General features: G+C 35.7%; 2 protein-coding genes across 6 annotated transcripts in view; one reads left to right on the top strand and one right to left on the bottom strand.

Annotated features, from left to right (window-relative positions):
• Positions 1-19,091, top strand: part of PRKD3 (protein kinase D3) — a 70,749-nt gene extending 51,658 nt beyond the window's left edge. For both annotated transcript variants that reach the window (XM_012788445.2, XM_012788446.3), the window contains exons 14-19: positions 1,808-1,914; positions 8,843-9,004; positions 9,234-9,332; positions 12,009-12,276; positions 14,615-14,700; positions 16,326-19,091. In XM_012788445.2, coding sequence (XP_012643899.1) covers positions 1,808-1,914; positions 8,843-9,004; positions 9,234-9,332; positions 12,009-12,276; positions 14,615-14,700; positions 16,326-16,499 — 896 coding nt within the window. In that variant the 3' untranslated portion in view covers positions 16,500-19,091. The remainder of the gene's footprint in view (positions 1-1,807; positions 1,915-8,842; positions 9,005-9,233; positions 9,333-12,008; positions 12,277-14,614; positions 14,701-16,325) is intronic.
• The window catches only part of NDUFAF7 (NADH:ubiquinone oxidoreductase complex assembly factor 7), a 35,667-nt gene continuing 10,789 nt past the window's right edge, over positions 601-25,478 (bottom strand). For 3 of the 4 annotated variants that reach the window (XM_012788448.3, XM_076000674.1, XM_012788449.3), the window contains 4 exons: positions 25,358-25,468; positions 22,321-22,464; positions 21,097-21,270; positions 601-20,589 (listed from right to left, as the gene is read on the bottom strand). In XM_012788448.3, the coding sequence (XP_012643902.1) occupies positions 20,374-20,589; positions 21,097-21,270; positions 22,321-22,464; positions 25,358-25,468 (645 nt within the window). In that variant the 3' untranslated portion in view covers positions 601-20,373. The remainder of the gene's footprint in view (positions 20,590-21,096; positions 21,271-22,320; positions 22,465-25,357; positions 25,469-25,478) is intronic. The other variant, XR_012918541.1, reaches the window with a different exon arrangement.

The raw sequence follows: 25,478 nt of genomic DNA, 5'->3' as shown, positions 1-25,478 counted from the left end.
TGTGTGGGGAGAAAAATGGTTTGAACTTTATGTTGGTTTGTGTGGGCTTGTTCATTGAAGGATATTCCATACTAGTTTTCCAACACAAATGGCACCATTTGTCTACTGTTGGTATGATTGTTGTCTTCAAGTCTGAAGACCTGAAATCCTATACAGCTCTGTAACTTATGGTATTGATGAAGTCATCTAACCTTAGTATCTTCATCTGTTTGATGTAGCTAATAAAATCTAACCTGCATAGCTTACAAGGTTTTAAATATTAATTAAACCTAATATATATAAAAGTACTTTATAAGGTACAATCCAAGATACAAAAGAAATGTTAAGCCTTGGTCATCGGTTGCCAAGACTGGTAAAGTAGTCTCCTCATTGGCCTTTCTGCCTCTAGTCTTGCCTTCTTTTCACACCACTCTTGGAGTGAATCTTTCAGAAAACTCCTATCTAATATTATTAGTATTACCTTACATAGAACCGTTAAATGGTTCACAGTTGTCCACAGATTCATTGCCAGTTGTCCTAGCAGAGCAAACAAAGCTGATGTGATTTCACCCTGCTTCTCCAGCCCCCTGTCTAATTGCAGCTCCCTCTTTGTTTTCTATCTTCTATCTTGCAGTCATGCCTCAAATACCTTTGCCTCTGCTCATTCTCCATCCCTTTGTCCTATAGTGAACATTTATTCATACTTCAAGGCTCAACTAAAGGGCTTCCTCTATGAAGAATTTCTTGTCCCCATCCCTACCTTTCCAACAAATAAAACAGATCGTTCCTCCTTGGCACTCTTGCTACTAACATACACACTCCTATGATAGTATCTATAACACATTGGGTTTATATTGTCTTCCTTCCAAACTTTATTTGAAGGTAGGCTGAGAGATGTCTGTGTTTCCTTTGTATTCCTAGGACCTAGCATTATGTCTGACATACAATAGTCATCCAGAAAATATGTTGATTTTATACACATACACAACATCTATGGCTTGGAACTTCTAATTTGTCAGTTTTAAGACTAGTGACATCTCTGGAGGACCTCTTCTAATTGAAGGGACAGAGAACTGTCTGCCTACTTTTGCCTTCTTACCAACTATGTATGGATTTGTCTCATCTTTTCAAGTAGTCAGACTTGATTGTGTCTTTGAGACAGGTATGAATTATTTTCTAATAAATAGCTATGTAGAGAACAGCAGGTCACATTTGTTAAAAGAACAAATACCAAAATATACCTGTCGTTTTCATCACCTAATCTACAGCATATAAAACAATGCCTTGTACTTAATAGGTACAAAATAACTAATTAGTTTGAATTAATTAATGAGGGGATGGCTATTTATTACAGACTTGCACTTCATAAATCTTTTATGTCTAGATTCTAGATTATAGGAACCCAGAGTTTGGGGGAATATGTGGTTAAATCATTGTGCTGACTCTGTGAACCTAGAATAAAATTAATTCATTGGTACAATATTTCCATTTTGACAGTCTCTCTGAATAACTCGGTCAGGGTACTTAATGATCTTTTATTTAACAAGGTAGATTACTTTTCAGCAGACAAGTGCATTCAAATTTTCTGCTACTTCAGATAATGAAACTGCCTTTATTATGGAGGAAACAATTTATTTCTTAAAATTAAAGGTGAGTGAATATGGAATAAAGTGAATAAAGGAATATGGAGAAAGAACAAAATGAGCCAAAGGAAAAAAAAATACAAGAGTAAATACATACAAATTGCAGTCTGTGGACAAATTCCTGATAAAGCTTTTTAATTATATGCGAGCTGCAATTTGCTTTTCTTTTTTTTTTCTTTAAATAGGAAAACATAGAAAGACTGGAAGGGATGTGGCTATTAAAGTAATTGATAAGATGAGATTCCCTACAAAACAAGAAAGTCAACTCCGTAATGAAGTGGCTATTTTACAGGTAAAGAAAAAAAGTGGGTTGTATACGTTTTAATTTTTGATTTATCAGTTTTTGAACCTGAGTCTATTTAGTATGCAGATAAGAATAAGATTTCTTTTTTGTTTTGTTTTGTTCTTATGACTTTTTGGCTAAAAGGTTGGTGAGAGTCTGAATTAAGTGGTTTTGTTTTATTTTATTTTGTTTTTTAAGGAGACAAAAGTACATTACAGTAATGTAGGAGCAACAAGGACTGCTGTTGGTTTACTCTATACTAGTATAGTTTGTTTAAAGCACATTTTCCTAAGTAAAACTAAAAAAAAAAGTAAAATTTTATTTTTAATTCATCCCTCCAGGACCTCAAATACTTTGATACTTACCACATTTCATTAGGAAGTAATTTTTATAACCATCCACTTCTCATAGATGATGTGCTTGATGTTATAGCAATTACTATAAAATAAAGACTTAAAAATTAGGTACCTTTTAACAGCATTTGCTATTTTATAAATTCAGAACTCTAAATATTTTTTAATATTTTAGTCCATTCAGGTATATTTTAAAGATACACAGGTAATGATTTAAATCCCATAAAATAAATTAGTGTGTGTTTTTCTTTTCATCTAACAATTTGGCTCCTTTTGAGGGTCATTTAGAAGACTAAGATTTATTTGTAATATACAAATGTATGTTAATTCATTATGTCGCTTTTGCATATTATTAAAGAAATCATGGTCAGGTAATAGTTAATGCTGTCAGAACCCCATTTGCTTGTGGGTGAAATTCAAGACGACACAGCCTCCTGAACTTATGTTTCCTTGAAAAGGTAGAAACTTATCAACAAATGATTAATTTTATATTTATTACATTATTAGTTGCTAGTAGTAACATTGGCTTCACTTTTTCAGAGGCATAATAATCAAAAGCTTGTGGTCAGTTAGGTACCTATGGTCACATCAAAACTGCCTCCTCCCAGCCTGAGCAAGAGCAAGATCCCGTCTCTACTAAAAATAGACAGAAATTAGCTGGACAATTAAAAATATATATATAAAAAAAAAATTAGCCGGGCATGGTGGCGCATGCCTGTAGTCAGTCCCAGCTACTTGGGAGGCTGAAGCAGGAGGATAACTTGAGCCCAGGAGTTTGAGGTTGCTGTGAGCTAGGCTGACGCCATGGCACTCTAGTCAGGCAACAGAGCAAGACTGTCTCAAAAAAACAAAAAAAACCTGCCTCCTCCTGTAAAGCTACCTTTAAAATAGAATTTTAATAGCATACAGACTCTGTATACAGAATATGAATATATTAAGATATTTTTGCATATCTAATTTTGGAATCTTTCTTTGTCCAACTAATATACAAAGAAAATAAAACGGCTATATTCCTAAGGATTTATTTCTCCTTGACATTTTGATTATAAACACAGCTCCTAACTAAGCACTGAAGCTTTTTTCCTCCTGTTATCAGCTATGGGTCATAATAACTAAATTTAGGAATTTCCAAGGAATGCATAGTGTGAAAAGTTTATTGTTATAGCCTTCTGATTATTTTCATCAATATTGTCCGACTGGGAATACATTGTAGTACGTCTCCAAATATAGTATTTTCTGTCTCCAAACCACATGCTCTTTCTACTTTACTTCATTGGACCTATTTTATTTGTGTGTACACATACATAAAATTGTGAATTCAGGTGTTCCTTTGCAGTGTGTAAACTCAACAAGATTTTCTGTATATGTAGTATAAAGGTGAACTTTAGCCTACTTTATATATGAAATATTATAATTCTGTTAATATAAGCTGAATTCATGTGGCAAATACACTTTTTTTTTTTTTGAGACAGAGTCTCACTCTGTTGCCCAGGCTAGAGTGAGTGCCGTGGCATCAGCCTAGCTCACAACAACCTCAATCTCCTGGGCTCAAGCAGTCCTGCTGCCTCAGCCTCCCAAGTAGCTGGGACTACAGGCATGCGCCACCATGCCCAGCTAATTTTTTCTATATATATTAGTTGGCCAATTAATTTCTTTCTATTTATAGTAGAGACTGGGTCTCGCTCTTGCTCAGGCCGGTTTCGAACTCCTGACCTCGAGCAATCCTCCCGCCTCAGCCTCCCAGAATGCTAGGATTACAGGTGTGAGCCACCGTGCCCGGCCTGCAAATACACTTTTAAGGAAATTTTCTTCAAATCATACCTCATTTACTGAAGTTAGTACCATAATATTTAATCATGTGAGCATTTTAGCTAGACTTTTTCACATGGGTGACAGGAACCTACTATACCCTTACAGTCACCCACACCACCCCCTCTCCTCTTCCTCCCCAACTGTATTGTCCACTCTTTGATCTTTGCCCTGTGTTCGTCTTGTCTGTAGTCCTCATCATACAAATCTGAAAGGCTGACTGAACTCCTGTAGTTGATACTGGTGCTGTTATCTTCACCTGCAGCACCAATGGCATTTATAGTTTTTCTTTACTGTGCCCACATCTTCAAAAAGAAAGGATGGGGTAAAGACATTATATTGAGACCACAGCTTTGGCCTTTCCAGTCACAGAGAAGAAAAATCATAGGATCACTGGTTTAGAAGTAACTTTACAGTTTACCAGGAATGTCCATCCTTTCTCTTAAAAAGTTGGTGATGGACTTTATTTTTCTATCAGTTTAATAGAAATGAGCACATGCCACTTTCAGATACCTGTGATTATTCTTTATTAAACTGAGCCAAAGTCACTTGATAAAGGTTCCACTGTTGACACTATACTCAACAAATTGAATCTCTTTCCCAGCCACACATGCTTCTGTCTCAAGAGCTTTGCATTAGCTGTTCCCTCTACCTGGAATGCTTTCCCCCTCAAATATCTGCATGACATATTCCTTGTCTGCTTCAAGATTTTGCCCAAATATCATTTCCTCAGTGAAGTTTTCATATTCTTTTCAGCATTAATCCTGTTTTCCCACCCATGCAGTTCCTTACCTTAACTCTTTTTCTTTTCTCCATAGCACTTATCATCTCCATACTAGGTAAAATACTAGTTTATTTACCATTGTATCTCTTAATCTTGCTAGATTAAGCAGCTCTATGAGACAAGGGCTCTTTGTCAGTTTTTATTATTAATGAATCCAGAATATCTACATAGTATTAGACACATGGAAAATACTCCTTTGATAGTGAATGAATGAATGTATTATTTGGGAAATTATCTACAACATATTGTTAGATGGAAAAAAGTATGGAATGACTCAATTTGTGTAACATTTTAAAGTAATACGTATATTATTTATGTCTACATATATCTGCGTACAGAAAGATTCCTACCTGTACAAACTGTCCACATGGTCACATCTACAGAGCATGTGGGGCAGGAAAGAAATGGGAGGAAGGGGGTTAACTTTCCTTTCCTAAGTATATACTAATATAAAATGTTTCTTTTGGTGTTGCCTGAAGAAAGGAGTATAGTAGTGGGAGGAAATGTGTAGCATTCTCATTGCTATACTTATGTAAATGGAAAACCATCAGAAACTTAAAAGGGAAATTTCTGATTTGAACAATATAGTATAAATTCAGCATTTTCTCCTTCTCTTATTGGAAATCACCCAAAAGCTACAAGAAAAAATGATTAAACGGAAGAGCATACTCTTTCTTCAATAAAAACAGAAGAGAATTCAGACCTATAAAATAAGTAAAGATTTTCCAAAAACAGTGGTAATAAAGTAGGGGTGCATGCAGGAAGAGGTGCCACAATAAGAGCTGTTTTTGCTAGCTCTGAGATCTACAGCTATGAAGCCCTCCCTAAGTCCCTTCTCCAAACAAAAGAAAGCAGGGGGGCATCATGATCTGACAAGATTTAATTGAAGGTAAACACATTAAATGAAATGAAGAAGGCCACTTTAACAATAGTGCAAAGGTGCAAATCACACTACACCAAATAACAGCATCAACATATTTATAAAGGAAAACTAGAGATGATCCAAGGAGAAACAAACAAGCACATTAGTAGTCCATGATGGAGTAGACAGAAATAATTAAGAATGTACAGGCTGGACATGGTCACTCATGCCTATAACCCTAGCACTTTCAGAGGCCAAGGTGGGAGAATTCCTTAAATCCTGGAGATGGAGACCAGCCTAAGCAACACAGTGAGACTCTATCTCTACTAAAAATAGAAAATATAGCCGGCCATTGTGGTTCGTGTCTATAGTCCCAACTACTCAGGAGGCTGGGGCAGGAGGATGATTGCTTGAGCCCAAGAGTTTGAGGTTGCAGTGAGCTATATGATGACACCACTGCACTCTAGCTTGGGCAACACAGAGAGACCGTATGTCAGTCAGTCAATCAATCAGTAACATACAAGGCCTAAACAATAAGGTAGATCTAACTGCTTTATACTAAATTCTGTACCCTAAAAACAAACAATCCCTCATCAACTCAAAACAGTAGTAAATAGTATTCTTTGATATTAATGCAATAAAAGTAGAAATTATAAAATCAGTAAACAAAAAGTTTCCATTACCTGAAAACTTTAAAAAATTATCTTAATTCCTGGCTGGGCACGGTGGCTCACGCCTGTAATCCTAGCACTCTGGAAGGCCGAGGCGGGCGGATTGCTCGAAGTCAGGAGTTCGAAACCAGCCTGAGCGAGAGCGAGACCCCGTCTCTACTATAAATAGAAAGAAATTAATTGGCCAACTAATATAAATAGAAAAAATTAGCCGGGCATGGTGATGCATGCCTGTAGTCCCAGCTACTTGGGAGGCGGAGGCAGCAGGATTGCTTGAGCCCAGGAGTTTGAGGTTGCTGTGAGCTAGGCTGATGCCATGGCACTCTAACCCAGGCAAGAGAGTGAAACTCTGTCTCAAAAAAAAAAAATTATCTTAATTCCTGAATCAAAGAAAAAAATTAAAATTTCAGAATATTTAGAAAATAACCATGAAAATACTGTGCATATCAGAACCTTTGGACTATCATTTAGAGAAAGCTTTATAATCTCAAATATTAAGTCATAAAGAATGAAAATAAATGAATTAAGAGTCCAACTGAAGAAGTTAAAGAATGAGGCCAGGAGTTTAAGACCAGCCTGGACAATATGGCAAGACCCCAACTCTGCAAATGAAAATAAAACTGGCTGGGTATAATGGTGTGCACCTGTAGTCCCAGCTGCTGGGGAGGCTGAGGCAGGAGGATTGCTTGATCCTTTAAGGTTACAGCCACTGCACCCCAGCATGGGCAACAGAGGAAGACCTGTCTCAAAAACAAACAAACAAAAAACAAGCAGAAGTTGTTAAAGGAATGAATAATAAAATAAACCTAAGGAAAGCAGAAGGGATTATCAAAGATAAAAATGGAAATTAATAAACACAGAAAAGAATTTAATCCAAAAGCTGATTCTTTGTGTGGTGGAAAGAGAAGGTATGTAAAAATAAATAGCAGTCTAAAAAATACAAAAATTTCTTCAGTACATGACCACAACTACAGAAGAAACAAAAGAATCTTAAGATACTTACTTTGCTCAATTCTTCTAGATAAAGTTGGAAACTTGGAGAAAATGGGTAATTCTCTATGAAAGTATAATTTACTAAAACATAATCTAGAGGAAATAGAAAATTTAATCAAATAGAGAAAGTTTTAAAGGGAGAAGAATAATATTATCATATACTTCTATTTTTGTGTGTCCACATGTTTTTAAAGGCAGGCAGGGGAAAGAATTTAAGAGCAAAACAGCCATAGTATAGGAGACAGACCTCTAAAGATATGTTGATAAAAGTTAGGATATTCTGAATCTTATTGCATTGCTTATTGCAATTGTCATAAACCCACCATTACAGAGTATTTCACTTCCATTTATTTACTACAAAATTATGTCACTTTTTACTTTGCTACTTGGAACACGATGTTACTAAATTGTCTTAAATTGATTAGCAAACAAGTTTTTTTGCAGTTGCTATTCTTTCATTTTCTAAACATTTTTTAAAACACCTACATGATGTAAACATTGAGCTAAAATAAGTTGGGGCCCATCTGTATTTCTGTTTAATAAGGAATAAAAATAAAAAATAATCACTTGATCAATAGAGCATATTTAAGATTGAATAGGGAGAATGAAGCCAGATTATTGAAGATCCTAAAATCTAGGCCACGGAATTTAAATTTATGTCCAGAAATAAAGAGCCATTCAAGGTTTTTGAGCAAGGCTGACTTAACAAGTTTGTTTTTGAGGAAGGTTTTTCTGTGAGTAGAACCTTAGATAGATTGCTTTTTTATAAGCAGAAACAATATGGCATTCATCTTCATGTATCTCCAACCCATAACCTAGTTGTGTTCAAGAAACATGGGATGATGGAAGTAGAGAGATGCTGAGCCTAAGAGAGGGACAAGGTATCATATAATGAGAATCAAAAAACAGATAAATAACGACTTTAGAAACAAAACCATCTCTTGAGCAAAGACCTTCACAAATACAGCCCCCAGAGAGCCAAAGCTCTGTGTAACTGACTAAAAATTAATTGGTAATCAGTGCTATTGAAGGGCAGCACAAAATTAGAGCAGTGTCAGAGATTTAAAAAATGAGGAGGAAGGAAAAGCAGCAGGAATGGACAAGGGCAATTGTGTAATAAAATTAGGAAGACATTGTCTCTCCTCAGTGCATCCACTCTCCACTACACAACTTAGAAAATCAGAATTTAAGATCCTTTTTATTGATTGTAACTTTCATTTTGTTTGCTTTTTTTTTTTCTGTTTTTTTTTTTTATTTTTATTTTGGCATATTATGGGGGTACAGATTTTAAGGTTTCAATAAATGCCCATTTCCCCCCCTCCTGTTTGCTTTTATTGTTTATTTTTCTAAGCTGTTTCTTCTCTTTATGTCATGTATTTCATATAGTCGTAGCACACTGTTAGATGTTTGCATAATATTTCTCTACTTAAGTTGGTCATATAAATATCTTGCAACCTCTCTTCAGAATTTGCACCATCCTGGGATCGTAAATCTGGAATGTATGTTTGAGACCCCAGAACGAGTCTTTGTGGTAATGGAAAAGCTGCATGGAGATATGTTGGAAATGATTCTATCCAGTGAGAAAAGTCGGCTTCCAGAACGAATTACTAAATTCATGGTCACACAGGTATCTTCTTTTGAAACTATAGAATAATTAAAAATTAAGGAAACTAAATAGCAGTGCTTTTATGTTTTGGGAGACTATGGAATCGTTAACTTTAAAGAACAAAATAACATGCCTTTAGCTAAATATTGATGAACTGTAGTGGAATTTTGAAGTTATTACACTATTCAAGGAGACACATTGAGGTTTAACTGATGTTTCTAAGCATTGAAAAAATCTTTTTTCATTACAGATACTTGTTGCTTTGAGGAATCTGCATTTTAAGAATATTGTGCACTGTGATTTAAAGCCAGAAAATGTGCTGCTTGCATCAGCAGAGCCATTTCCTCAGGTGAGATATCCTCTAGAACCTTTTAAAGAATCATTTTAAATGATTCTGACAACATTTTTGAAGTACCCCAATAATTGAAGGCAGTGTACCAAGTGCTATATGTTCAAAATGCATACCATCTTACAGAAATAAAGTTTTTAGCCTGTAACTGCCAGTGAGGATTAATAACTAAATAATTTAAATTCAGGCTGGGTGCAGTATCTCACGCCTATACTCCCAGCACTTTTGGGAGGCCAAGGTGGGAGGATCATTTGAGGCTAGGAGTTTGAAACCAGCCTGAGCAACATAGCAAGATCCCATCTCTTCAAAAATTAAGAAAAATTAGCTGAGCATGGTGGTGCACAGCTGTAATCCCAGCTACTCAGGAGGCTGAGGTAGGAGGATCACTTGAACCCAGGAGTTCGAAGTTGAGGTGAGCTATGACTTCACCATTGCACTGTAGCCTAGGTAACAGAGCAAGACCCTGTCTCTAAATAAATAATAATTATTTGAATTCAGGTTTTGTTCATTATATTGTTTATGTTCACTAAGACGTTTTTAGACCTAACTTTGCATACATAGACCCTTTGCAGTTCACCTCTCCCCATGGTTTGAGAATGAAGTGGGAATGAACCAACCTTGGTTGGTGCTTAATGCTCGATTTATGAATTCCTCATAAACTAGAACTAACTGGTGGGGTGTTTCCTGAAATGGGAGATAGCTTTTGGTTGAGGCAGTCAGCCAACTCCTTCTCCTCTTTTAGAGTATTATATTTCAAACATTTTCAACAAAACCTATGTAAGAATTACATTTCTCATTACCAGCACTAACACATATGTATGACAGTGTCATGTTGCATGTGTGTCCTGGCTACATGTGGTGCACTTTATTTTTATTCATTTGAGTTTCATTTTGTACAAAGTGTTGATCATGATCCACTAAATTTATTTCATAACCTACTAAATGGATCATAACCCAAATTTTGAAACAAATGTCCTGAGAAATATAAGTTGGATGTGGTACCTACAATAGTTTTTCATGATTCTCATTGAGGAATCCTCCAATTACGTAGACTATCCATTGACAAGCTATTATTTATATACATTGAAAACATGTACAATTAGACAAATGGCTAGAATAAGGACAGCAGATAGCTATTTAACTTAGTAACTACAACTCAAATTGTCTTTTCAAAGAAAAAGATGTATTTTTTTAAATCATTCAATTCTCAATTCTTTAACTTTAAAAGTATAATAGTAATATTGCTTTTCCTCTTATAATGTCTATATGGTTAAATGATTCCCTATCATTGTGAGGTCAAAAACGGTCTCCTAATAGTTGGTGCAATGTATTAAATAAACTGTTTCCATTTATTATCTCCAAATGGTTATAGGGATTTATACCCCTACAGCTAAGGCTAGTGTTCCCATTAAGAACAAAGGGAAAATAATGTTATGTACTTTATACTTTTTTTGTTCCACTTTGCCCCACTTCATTCACTTGCCAAACTGCCAAGTCATCTTTACTTTGTCAAGATGTTAGCTGAAATCTGGCATTTAACCAAAAAAAAAAAAAAAAGTTCAAATTTTTCAGGGTTGGTAATCCTAGTCTTCAGAGACTCAAATATTGAAGCAGCCAAATTCACTAATGACACAGAGAAAATATCATTCATAAAAATATGTGTCAGGGTCCATATCCCAGAAATAGCAAGCAGCATTTGAATATACCTTCACTACTTTGTTGTGCAGTCACCATTTGTACACTGTTTTTTAGAGGATAGATCACTTTTCTCTCAATTTATCTTAATGCTTTTTCTGAAGATATTTTGTGACTCAGAGCATTTCCTCCAGAAAGTGCTCGGCATTTGCTTGTTCAGCATGGATGCAGTCATTAATCACCAAAATCTGAACCTCTACAAAAAGATGGGCAGCAAGATAAGTGTTCTGCCAACCTCATCACACTTCTAGAAAACTCCGGTGGCTACCTTCACATATGACTTTTTTCAAATCTAAACATCTAACTAGCAATAATTTGTTCCACAGTCATAGAAAACACTGTTTGCTCTTACTCCTTGGAGCAGTCTCCAGCATTACTCCTCTACTGTCCACATTAATAGTTATCTTTAATATATCTCAGTTTTATTTACTTGTCAGTTTATAGTGTTCTTAGGAAAGGACTCTAGGATTAAGCAAAAACAGGTATTTTTTTAATATTATATCTCATTTTTTTGTTTTGCAAACATTTAGTGAGTACCTTCATGTGTCCAGGCACTCTAAGGCCACTGAGGATTCAGAAATGAAACATGATTCCTGCCCATAGATGATAGAAAAGTCACCTCCTTATAAGACAAATGATGAAAGATCAGCACCCTCCATTTCATCAAAACTGAACACCTGTAATACCAGTCTGGTATTTGGCATTCTGGAAGCTAGAATTTAAAAGTTTTTTGAAATAATCACTAGGAAAGTCCTTCATACTATGTTAGGATTACAGGGCTGTAAATGTATCTGCCTTTTGGGAAAGGATATTTTATAATTTCCCTATCTACAATTGTTTGATATCCATAATCAGTTGGCAAGAGTGTTGAAACAATACAGTATCTTATTTAGGGACAGTTAGGTATGTATATATAGATTGATACATAGTTATATATATAACACTATAACATAAGATTAACATCATCCTTCAATTGTGCAGGTGAAGCTGTGTGACTTTGGATTTGCACGTATCATTGGTGAAAAGTCATTCAGGAGATCTGTGGTAGGAACTCCAGCATACTTAGCCCCCGAAGTTCTCCGGAGCAAAGGTTACAACCGTTCTCTAGATATGTGGTCAGTGGGAGTTATTGTCTATGTGAGCCTCAGTGGCACGTTTCCTTTCAATGAGGATGAAGATATAAATGACCAAATCCAAAATGCTGCGTTTATGTACCCACCAAATCCATGGAGAGAAATTTCTGGTGAAGGTAAAAATAATTAAGTTTTGGCTCTCTGGTCTTAAGTCTAAAAATCTCTGTGATTCCAAATCAGTCTGTCTCTTCTATCTTCTTTTTAATATTTCCCATTTATCTTCTAAATTCAACTAGTTGCCAATTTCTGAGCACCATTCCTTTTATACCATTTTTTCTTTTCCTTCCTTATAGTTCCCAGGCATAACACTAATCCAGGCCTCAATTGCTTCATTCTGAAACTCCTAAGATACCTTTTCAGCTGTCCTACCCATTGGACTCTCTTTTCTGGTCCTTTCTAGTCACTACAGCCAAATCTATCATCAGAAAACATTACTTTCATCTTACTCTGCTCCCAAACATTTTGGCTACTCTAACCACACTGCAGCTGTAGATCTCTAGGATGTGGCCTAAGCTCACCTTCGAGACTCTTCTGCCACTACTCCCCCACACAACCCCAGTTGTTTGTTCTCTTCTGAACTTTTTCTGCAACTTGTTTAGGCCTCTTTTCCCCTGTCTGCAATCCCTCCTTGCTATTAATCCTTCCAGTCATTTGAGGACCCCTTAACTTGTGACTCATCTATGAAGTCTTCCTGACTACTCCAGTAAATTGTGTAAGATCTACTTAGGCTAATAATTGGGCATGTTTTTCTTAAGTATCCAATCTTTCCATAATTAACTTTTCTAATCTTCAGAACAGGATTCTTACAAGCTTCTTGAACTGGAACTTGTAGTTCCAGTTCTTTATACCTAGAATGAACTATATATTCAACGTGACATTCTCTGGTTTGTTTTCTCCTCTCCTTTGAACTTCTGCTAGGAAGCTTCATGCATTTGTCCTTCTGCCTAGTGAATGCTTTTCAGTTTGCAACTCCTGGTTTTATACCCATCAAGACTGATTTGGTGCCAGTGAGGTCTTTGCTTCTGATGTGAAACAAAAAAGAGAAAAAAAAAAGACTGATTTGGTTGGCCCTCTTTAGTTTACTGATACTCATAGAAAGGACAAGTACTTAGAACATTATTTAACTATCCCGCTCAAAGTAACAGAGTCAATGCTGGGGAATACTCCCACTTGGATTTAGCCAACCCCTATAACAGGTAGGTTTTTTAAATTTTTCCAGAAGTACTAGGCCTAATCAAAAGGATTGACTAATATTCCATTACACTGGGAAAAATCTGAGGAACAACATGCAAAGATGGTAGCAGGTTTGCTTGGAAATGAGGAAAGCTAATTGAAGAAGTTCACAGGATAGTTTTTTTATGTTACCAGATCATCTCAGAGTTCCTGGGGCAGTGTGGTTTGTATACTTCTTGTAACAGAATCACTTGATGAGTTTATTGGAAGAAAAACCCCTGGCCATATCCCACAGAGACAGATTCACTAGTTGGAATGATACCTAGGAATGTGCCTTTTTAAATGAACACTCCAAATAATTATGACGCACATTTTTCAGGAACAATGATTAAGGGTTTGAAGTATTTGGAACATAGAGAAATTCATAATTAAAGTACTTATGGAAAATATTCTCTAGTTTGATAGTATATAGAAGAGAAATAGAGCTAGTATTGTATGTCTTTTATTTGGTTCATTAGCCTTTGTTATCAGTATTTCAAATGTATCATTATACAGGACTATAGTGAGTATGTAGTTATACAGTTGCCTTGGTTTTGCAGTTGATACATTTCTCCAAATAAGTGAATAAAATATGTGTGCCAAGATTGACCATATATGCCAAAACACACTGAACCTATTTGTTAAAACAAAAGTGTGAACTTTTGGCGATAAGTTATCACCTCAGTCTAACCAGGTCTGTAGAGGCAGCAATAGCTTTGGCTAATTTTATAGATTAAGCCAGAGACTAAAGAACAACATGGTGTTATGGGGATGGGGGGTAGTCTGCCTGTAATCAAGAGTCTATTTTCTTCGTCTTGAAATGTTAATAATAATAGTTAGCATTCTGTGCTAAGCTCTGTTGTAAGCCCTTACATATATTAAACAACTTCATTTTATGGATGAGAAAATTGAGCCATAGCATAGTTTTAATAACTGACCCCATATCACATAGCTAGGAAGTGGCAGAACCAGACTTCAGTCCAAGTAGTCTGGCTCCAGAGTGTATTATTTTAACCTGTACTCTATAGTGCCTTCTAAATAAAATGAAAATTTGACAGTTATACTTAATTCAGTAAATATTTATGGATCACGTTACATGTTAACTTAAAGTCCATGTCCTTGAGAAGCAAACATTCCTCAACCTTCTATTTGTATGGATTAAACTGCTTTCCAGGCAGAGTCACAGGTTTGGGGTGCTCTATACACCCAAATTCATGTATCTAATTTTGTCTTTTCTCTTAGCAATTGATTTGATAAACAACCTGCTTCAAGTGAAGATGAGAAAACGTTATAGTGTTGACAAATCTCTTAGTCATCCTTGGCTACAGGTAAAAAAAGTATTATCTCTGGCGATCTTCATTTGAGCAGTTCACTGTGAATTGTCTTACCTAATGAAACCACTGTAAGATCAAGAGATTCTCCACATTTCTTAGAATAATGTAAGTGCTCTTCAGTGATTAATCTGTACTATGGCTGAATCTCTGGAAGTTGTGCAGTACATCATTGAAGTCAGTATTGATAGTAAAATTCCATGAACAATTATAGGCCTATGTGTTCGTTTCGCCTTCTTGTAAGATTAGCATGACATGTTAGTTTGTCAAAATTATTTTAAATGTTCACTAAAAGGTTTATTTTTGCATTGAAGAGATTTTTTAAAAATGCCTTTTAAAATGTTTGGCAAAGATCCTGCATAGATTTGCCAAAAGATAATCTCTAACTTCAGAGTAAGGACTATTTAAAAAGGAATGAGGGGTAGAATCAGCTTCAAAACAAATACAATCATAATCTCACTGATTATAAAGTTATCCTGTTAAAATCCTGTTAATTCCAAGCACTTTCACCTACTTTGAGAAGGTTTAAGCCTCACACAGTATAGAACAAAATGTTTTAGTGATCATTAAAAGCCACTTCAGAAGCCTGAAGCAAAACAATTTTTTTTTGAGACAGAGTCTTACTCTGTTGCCTGGGCCTAGCTCACAGCAACCTCAAATTCCTGGGTTCAAGCAATCCTCCTGCCTCAGCCTCCCAGTTAGCTGGGATTACAGGCATGCGCCACCATGCCTGGCTATTTTTTCTTTTTTTTATTTTTATTTTTATTTTTATTTGTCTCTAGCAGAGATGGAACCTGGCTATTTTTTCTATATATTTTTAGTTGGCCAATTAATTTCTATTTTTAGTAGAAATGGGGTCTCACTCTTGCTCAGGCTGGTTTCAATCTCCTGACCTTGAGCAATCCTCCCGCCTCGGCCTCCCAGAGTGCTAGGATTACAGGCGTGAGCCACCCATGCCTGGCTGCAAATTTTTGTTGTTGTTGTTATTTTTCAGGTGAGATGCCAAGAGATTTATTTTTTCCTTTTTTTATTTTTATTTTTTTTTATTTGTTAAAATTTTTTTTAATTTCAGAAAACAGTTACTTTCCTTCAGTAGACACTTCATTAAAGTGTTTTTTAACATTACTAATTTAAAATATCACAAATAGGCCGGGCGCTGTGGCTCACGCCTGTAATCCTAGCTCTTGGGAGGCCGAGGCGGGCGGATTGCTCAAGGTCAGGAGTTCAAAACCAGCCTGAGCAAGAGCGAGACCCCGTCTCTACTATAAATAGAAAGAAATTAATTGGCCAACTGATATATATATAAAAAAATTAGCCGGGCATGGTGGCGCATGCCTGTAGTCCCAGCTACTCGGGAGGCTGAGGCAGAAGGATCACTCAAGCCCAGGAGATTGAGGTTGCTGTGAGCTAGGCTGACGCCACGGCACTCACTCTAGCCTGGACAACAAAGTGAGACTCTGTCTCAAAAAAAAAAAAAAAAAAAAATATCACAAATAGAACTTAAGTATATAGCCGAGTGCTTATAAGTAAGGGTTGTCAGTTATTTGACTAGGGTGCTAAGCAAAAAAAAAAAAGTTGACAGTATTTTGTTTATGTTTCATAATCACTTCATTTGTTCCTAGGACTATCAGACTTGGCTTGACCTTAGAGAATTTGAAACTCGCATTGGAGAACGTTACATTACACATGAAAGTGACGATGCTCGCTGGGAAATACATGCATACACACACAACCTTTTATATCCAAAGCACTTCATTATGGCTCCCAATCCAGATGATATGGAAGAAGATCCCTAATTATCAAAGAGCTAACTTCAATGAGCAAAGATTTCATTTTGTGGACTGATACTTTGTTGCGTTACTGTTCGTTGTAGGTTGTCATCTGCAAGGATGCAAAGACATAAGGAAGTATAAGGAATTGGTGACACCAATACTGTAGTTCATAATGAGTAGGTACAGGAGAGGAAACTGAGTAATAAAAACTCACAGTGGAATCAAGGTGAAACTTTTTATAAATTTTTGTAGCATTTTTTTCTAATCCTTCACTTTTGTACTACAGTGGCACTTAATGTATCTTCCCTTTCCTGTTTTTACATTTGTGTTTTTAAAAGGAAAATAAAAAAGGCAAGCTAGAGTTCAATAATTGCATAGCTTGACCAAATCATACAAGAGTTATAGGTAGTAACAGATTTGTATTTAAGAGATAACTGTGAGGAAACCAATATGTGATTTTACAAGGACTTTTAACATTTGTTTAACCAACCATGGATGCATTGAGGGGTTTTTTCTATATGTCTAGAAAAGGAGCGCAGGACTGTTTCACCTTTCTTTTTTAGGTCAATCAAGACTCTGAAACAGTGATTCCTAACCTTTTTGAATTATGACTCTGTGCTCTCCAACATGAAAATTAGGTTGTCACCTTTTTTGTATTTGGCAACAGTGGGACATTTACATTACAAAACAAGTAAGAACTGATGTTCTAAGTGTTGAACTATTACACATGTCTTCACATATAGCTCAGCTCTACGTTCTGACTGACACCATCCTGACGCCAATACTGGATTCCAGTGTTCAATGGGTACAGATCTAAACTTTACACAATTTATCTTTACCCAGGGTTGAATAACGTGAGGGATAAAATTAAGTATGTACTAAAAGGAAGGCCAGTGCAAGGTCAGTTAATGCTACAGTTACTGTATAGCAAACAGTATCCTGTTTTTCTTCCCTTATCCTGTTAGAGGACTTTGCACATATCTGAAATGTTTTTGAATCAATTATTTTAAGCAGTTTGGTGGAATGGTAGGGGTGGAACATGAAGCACTTACTTTATAAGGGTGGGGCTGTATTATCAGCTCAGCAAATAAAAGAATAAGTATTTCCTTTTACCTTTCAGTTCCAGCAGCCATCTATTTTAAAAATAGTTACTAATATTTCCCCAAAGAAAGTTTAAGAGCTGGAATCATCCACTTGGAAGAAATCTGTGGCTTTTTGTTTCTTTGTTCCTCAGTAATCATTGTGAACCTTTTTTTCTTTTTCTTCCCTACTCTAAGAAGACTGAAAGAGTTAAGTCTTGGCTGCATTATTATTAGCTATGTTGACCTGGGCAGAGATGACAGTCTGTCTGAGTCTGTAGTTCCTCAGTGTATTTATAAAATGAAGATCATAATTCTCACCTCTACCTTCCTCATAGTGTTGTGAAGATCAGATATGTATGAATGTATTTAATAAACTAAAAACTGTAAGTGTTAACTCTTATTGCACATTGAATTTGAGGTAGCAGAGGAAAAGAATGTTCCTGTATATGAAGACTAAGATTGAGAGGGCCTTTAGAGATCCCTGAAGCTACTGTCCTATCTAGGACTAAAAATATCCTTGAGAGAATTGTAGCAAACATTATGTAGTGCCCCTGTGTTCTAAGTTGTTTTATGTTTTAATTTACCCTCACAACAATAGGGTGGTAAGTACATTAGGAACCCATCTTACAGATAAGGAAATTAAGGCACAGGGAGATTAACCAGCTGCCAAAATTCATAGTATGTGTATTTGAACCCAGACAGTATGGTTCCAGAGTCCCTCTTAAATCCACCTGACAATTATGCTGTACTGTCTACCACAAATACCGCCAGGAGACATTCCCTGTCTTTCAGTAATTTGTTCTCATGTGGGAGTTTCAAAGATTAAACCAAATTAATTTTGAGAAAACATTTTAGAAATGTTATTTTCCCTGTGGAAGAGGATGACTTCCCCAGATTTCTCCATAGTAAGTCTGTTTATATCAGCATGCACAAAATGGAATAATTGTGAGTCACTAGGCAACCTGTTGTGGTTTTATTGCATATGGTGAAAATCAACTGGAATGATGTTTGTTTGCTATACTTAATCAACCATACAAGCCATGAAATTAATTGCACTCTTTTTCTATTTTTGTTGTTGAATGCCTAAGTTTTCTAAAATTTTGTAAAGGCACTGTCAGATAATTTGGAGTTGAGTAATTACTCCAGATACTGTATAACCTACATAACCTTTTGTCTTGAAGTCAAGTTGTGTTTGTATAAGAAATAATTGTCTGCTAGAAACATTTGATAATGTATAGTCTATAATGACACTGTTCAGTACATTTTTATATTTTTTGTTACATCCAGCTTTTTGTAAATATTCTCAAAGAAGCTTGATAATAAAATGTATTTCCATATCATCATACTTTTCATATGAAAACCTAAGCCTATCTCTATTAGAGGTATCTAAAGAAAATTTTATTTGGTTGTGTTATTTTTCCAGGCCGTGGTAATAGAACTATTTGGGAAATAATATTTGTAAATAGAACTAATTGCTATATTTAAAAGTACTGATTTTTTTTTACTTGACAAAAATAAAAAAACTAATTTTTACACTTTTATACTAAATTTGAGGTAATTATCTGGAGGTCTCATTTCTTCGAATGAAAGTTTGGAATGATTATAACTATAAATTTTTCAGGAGCTACCACCCAAATTATCCAACAGTTGTATTAATGACTACAGAAAGACTCAGAAAAGTTAAGAACCTATTATCAAAATTAATTTTCTAGGTTTTAATATGTAAGGCATTGACTATTCCCCTTTAATTATAAAACATTTACGTATTTGGGAAGGGACATTTTCATCTTTCAAAAGTTGTCCCAACTAAGTCTTTGAATAAATGAAATAAATGTGGAAATAGAGTAAGAGTAACTCAGGAATGGCCTGAGGCTGGGCAACATCTGAAAAATAAGGCCTCCATCTTTTACTTCAGAATATGATGAATGCTAATCCTGTTCTCAGGGAAGCAGAAGTAGCAATAAAAAGCAATAGTTCCCAACTCTGCCAATGAACTTTTCCAATATAGTTAAGCCATAAATTCCAGGCATATGGCTAGTTTTATTTTCCCTCTAATCTACCTTATAAATTTGTGTTGCTAATTTAACAATTCCCCAGAAAGTCCAGTATTAATCTTTCCAGTATTAATATAAAAGTTCTGTGAACCAAAAACGAGAACTTAATATGGAATTAAAACTTGACATTTATCTGACAATAAGGAAGAATTAGCTCAGTTTTAAAACTTATTCCTCCTCGGTAGTCTACATTTACTGTATTTCAACCACATGTCAGGATTATTACTATTTAATGTAACTTTCATGATTAAAAAATTTTTTCATTACTTATAAGTATTTATTTGTAAAAATGGGATCATGACTATAAAAACCTTTACATCCTACTTTTTTCACTACTGAATCTTAGAGATCTTTCTATGTCAACATAATTGCTCGACCTCAATTTAAAAATAACAGATCTATTTAATCAGTACCCTGTGAATAGCAATTTAGGTTGTTTTCAGTTTTTATTAGACCACTTGGGGCTTGTGTTTTCTTCTTAAAATAAAAGTACAGCAACTAGCTTTATTAATTAAAGGAAACTCAGTTTCATGATAACTTAATTATTTCATTAAGTTGAAAACACACATTTATACCAAAAGTCAGTCACAATCCTAAAAGTTCTATAGTTTTTGGTTGAATTATATGTAACATGGGCTATTCTTACTAGCTATGAAGAGATAAAATACTTTTAACACTTGTATTACCTGAAATATATGAAATGTGTTCCCTTTATTTCAATTTCTTAGGCAGACTGAGCGGTAAAAGGTCCAAGCTGAAATATCACTGCCAAACAAGTTCACTAAACCCAGCCACAGGGAGTGCAGAGGGTTTTGACTGACATGCATTCATTTGATGCTTTCCACCATGAAGTCTCTGATGAGGTAGCAAGGCAAAAAAGTTAAATCTTTCTCCCATCTTCTCAGGATTCATTAACATATCATACCCATGAAGTAACTGCTGCCTCATTGATGGGTCATCTGATTTATCTAAAAGAACCTGAAAAGAAAAAAACTCTTAGCAAAAATAACCAGAAGAATTTGTAGTTGTATGCAGCAATACTAATGACTCTTAAATATTCCAATAAAGCAGTGCTCTGAATGTGATTTCTGATTACCTACCTGATAATTATGGGGCGTCTATTAAAAATGTAGGTTGCTGGGACCCAAACCTATAGATTTGCATTATTAACAAATACCCCAGGTGGTTTGATCTATGGTAAGGTTTAAGTGTCCTAAGAAGAACAGTTAGAAAATTCATACCCATGAATACAGTTTTCTTAACGAACACAACACTATTTGGAAGTCTTAATTCTACCCAACATGGAGATGCATGAAACTTACCGGGCTGTCTGGTTACATTAAATCCTACATTATGGAAAAGACTGAAATACCAAGGATCTGGATAACTACCAGAGCTTAAGGCCAGATAAAGTTGTATAAGGTTAAGTTTTGAACTGCTATGAAATTAAAATATTTAATTATAATGAAACAAAGTAAACCTTACCTTAAGCCGGACATCAATACCCATGTTTTTTAAAAATGTGTGCTGTTTTACTGGGCCCAGAGAGGCTACTTTTCCCTGTGCCATTCTTCGCAAATAACTGAAGTCCACGTCAGCTGTTAGGTCTGCTGTTCCTGGGGCAATTAAGACATCATGAAGCTTGTGGCCACAAAACCCCTTGAATATAAAGAAATGAATTTTTGCCCTTTTATACTTATTATCAAGATTAAAGAAATGCTATCATATTAGTACATTTTTATGTAGCAGCTGTTAAAAAGGAAAATATGGCCTAAATCTGTGGTTTACAGGCTTTATGCAGTAGCACCCTTTCTTCGAATGAATGCCATATGGAAAACCCAATAAAAAGTGCATTGTTAGAGTGCCTAAAGATACCAACCTTAACAGAGTTAGCATTTTCATTAATGCCTGTCATGATAGAATAGCGATCTCATTAATTCACAGAATTCATCCAAAGAAATTACCTATGTAGAGAACACCTAGGCAGTGTTTTAAAAAGTATATCCATCAACCATGTCCATCAGATTCACCTGAGAATGTTACTGGACTCCACCCAGCCCTGATCAGTCAGAATCCCGGAGGTGTGACTAGAGAATCAGCCTTTTTACCAAGCTCTCCAGGTTATTCTTAGATGCGATGAAGTTAGAAAGAACAACCACAAATCTAGAAAATAACTAATGGCACCTAGTTAAATGTATTTCACTTAAAGTATATTGAAAAGAATTAATCATACTCAAAGAGCACTGAGAAAGGATATCTAGAAAGAGTAAAAGAATCCATCTGGAGAGGAGAAGAGATAAGGAAAATATGATAGAAAAAGTTATGAGTGATTATAATAGCTAGAAGATTAAATCTCCAAAGTATCAAAATTATTTCTGAATGAAGGCAGAGCAGATAGAAAAGTTTAAGAATGAAGAAAATCTATCCATTTGTATCATTCAGATGCTTACTAGGATCTATAAACTTAAGTTCTACAGCTAAGGAAGAATGTAAATAATTCAGATCCTGTTCAAAGGAGAGGTGGACAGTGGATTTAGGGTTAGGAGTAAGATACAAAATTTAAAGGGTAATTATAATAATATGAATTAATGTTAATCATAAAATAATATAAAAATCCTAGGCACTATAGAAACCAAAGATAAAGACCTTCGGTGAGCCTCAGATCTAACAATGAAATTCTGATAAATCATGTTACTGAATTACACATACTCTGAAGGTATCTGTCTTTGTTCCATCATGACCATAATCAGCAATCAGTGCAGCACCTCCAGTTAGTGCGATGCGTTGAGAAAGTTCCTGAATGATAATGCCAGCATCAGGACACACTTCAACATGATCCCTTGTTTCATCATGCTGGTAAGAAAAAGCATGGTAAGAAAATATGAAAGAATTATTTTTAATGCTTTAAAATTAAGAAAGAAAATAGTAAGAAAATAGTTGAAAGAATTAAAATACCTCATTCGAAAGAACTGTTTCCTTAGGGCTTTTCAAAAATGAGCATTTCTTAGTTGTAATAAAAATAAATTCCTTCTCAATATAAATGTGTTTTCTATACTCAACTTTTAACACAATATCCTTATTATACAAATCTCAGTTCTTTAATGCTACCCACTTGGTTTATAAAAACATTTTAAACTCTTTCACAAAAAGGCAAATGCCCTCACAACAACCCAGATGGCCAAGTGCATTATTTTAATATAAAATTACTTTTATATCATAAATCACATAAACATTTTCCACTAGGTTGAAAGCATGGGAAAGGGATTTTTGTCTGCCTAGAACAATGCCTGGCACATAACTGGCTCTGAAAATGTACTGGAAGAACAAATGACATAAATCCAATATAATAAAATAGACCCTATTAAGCAAGTGTATTATGATGTCCTGTATTGGGGCAGAAAGTATATCAATTATATGCCTACATCAAGAAACATGGGCAGGGGAGGCAACACATGTAACCTAAACATTTGTATCCCCATAATATGTTAAAATTAAAAATGAAAACACGAGGCCAAGCGTGGTGGCTCACGCCTGTAATCCTAGCACTCTGGGAGGCCGAGGCGGGCGGATTGCTCGAGGTCAGGAGTTCAAAACCAGCCTGAGCAAGAGCGAGACCTCGTCTCTACTATAAATAGAAAGAAATTAATTGGCCAACTAATATATATAGAAAAAATTAGCTGGACATGGTGGCGCATGCCTGTAGTCCCAGCTACTTGGGAGGCTGAGGCAGCAGGATTGCTTGAGCCCAAGAGTTTGAGGTTGCTGTGAGCGAGGCAGACACCACGGCACTCATTCTAACCTGGGCAACAAAGCAAGACTCCGTCTAAATAAATAAATAAATAAATATAAAAACACGAAACAGCTTATGAACTAAAGCCAATATGCCTGAGACCCTTTTTACCTCAAGATGTTCAATTATAATTAGTATATATGATATTTCACTAATTCCTAAGCTGACTGAATATTTGGTATTTCTGTCCTTCATTATGAAAACACACATTAACTTTTGTTCCCTCCTAACACCTTACTAAAAATGATGTAATGACCTGCCCTGATGTCTGCCTATGGCAGCACAGGTATAACAGGTACAGAGTCAGACATACTCAGGGCTGAATCTCAGCTCTTCCTCTGCTTATTGGTAGACAAGTTACTTGACCTTTCTGAGTATGTTTCTTCATCATATATATATATATATATGTATATAGTATATATATATATATACTATATAGGTTGTTGTATAGGTTTGTTGTAAGAATTAAATAAAATAATACACATTTAGCCCCTAGTGCTATTAAATTACTGTGGCTTAGCTATAAAAACAACGTCAGCCTCATCTGGCATCAGGTAACACACCTCAGCTTACCGTGCTGACAGTCTGACCATCTTAGATTGCTCTTAAAGAAGATAAGAGGTTATATGACCATTTGCCCCATTCAACTGAAAGGGAAAATTTACTCCCTTCTTCATAAGTGAACACTAACCATGTCAAGAACTAAAAAGAATCACAACTTCCAGGGCCAGAAGGTTAGCTCTTGGCTTTAGGAATCTGCCACTCAGGTAAAATTAGGTAGCCAGAACATGAAAAAATAGAAATGTTCACAAGTGTTCAGTCTGATAACTTTGCAAAGAAAACTTAATTCATAGGTTTATGTTTAAAAGCTCTCATGGGCCAGGTGAGGGAGCTCACTCACGCCTGTAATCCTAGTACTCTGGGAGGCCGAGGAGGGTGGATCGCTTTAAGGTCAGGAGTTCGAAACCTGCCTGAGCAAGAGCAAGAGCAAGACCCCGTCTCTACTATAAATAGAAAGAAATTAATTAGCCAACTAATATATAGAAAAAATCAGCCGGGCATGGTGGCGCATGCCTGTAGTCCTAGCTACTCGGGAGGCTGAGGCAGGAGGATTGCTTGAGCACAGGAGTTTGAGGTTGCTGTGAGCTAGGCTGACACGACAGCACTCACTCTAGCCTGGGCAACAAAGTGAGACCCTGTCTCACAAAATAAAAAAATTTAAACAAAGCTCTCATGCTTTTAAAACATTATTTCTGAGGTGGGAAGTTCTTAGTTAAGGTTCAGAGAGTAGAAATCTTCTTTTTTCCAAACTGGAAAAAAAAGAATTAAAAAAAGGCAATCTTAAAGCCTAAAAATTCCTGAGAAGTATAGGGATTTTTTGAACCTCTAAACAACCCCAAGATGGACTCTTACTCTGTGAGGTCAACAGAGGGCAGTAAAATCTATCATTCTGGCAGTTTCAAATCAAATTTAGATCTGGGTGGAGACATGGGGAAAAAGCCTCGCGCTAGAGTGATAATAAGAAAACCTAACCTAATTTTGTTGTTTTGAGAATGAAATGAGAAAATAGAGTAATGCATACAAAGTACTCAAAAAAATGTCAGCTGCTGTTACTTTACTGTACTACATTGCTGTCACAGATGTTGAACGCTTTTAAGCAGGCAGTATCGTCACCATTGACTGTCAGGAAACTGAGGTAAACACAGAGGTAAGGGACTTAGCTGAGTAACTGCTTATTAACTATCTCCTATTACATGACAGTAAGGTCACACCCACTTAAATGATTTAAACCGCCTCTAGATCCTCTGTACTTTCACAATAAAAAGCACCTCCCTCATATGTTGTTAGCAACTCTCCCGGTAAAGGAACTCTAAAATAGTAACTCAGGAAATAAAACTTTAAAAATTCTGTTAGCAATAAAAGAAACTTAGAAGAAGGAAAAAAGTGTATTCTTACCTGTATGAAAGCTGCTGCTGGGGTGGCACCAGGCGCCAAAACAAACCTCAGTTTATCAGAAACTTGTGGATCAACATCAATGAATACTTCTCGCCACCCTTGGGGTGTTTTCTAAACACAA

This window comes from Microcebus murinus, chromosome 3 (assembly GCF_040939455.1).
Source record: "Microcebus murinus isolate Inina chromosome 3, M.murinus_Inina_mat1.0, whole genome shotgun sequence".
NCBI lineage: Eukaryota > Metazoa > Chordata > Mammalia > Primates > Cheirogaleidae > Microcebus > Microcebus murinus.
This window is presented reverse-complemented; position numbering and strand designations above follow the sequence as displayed.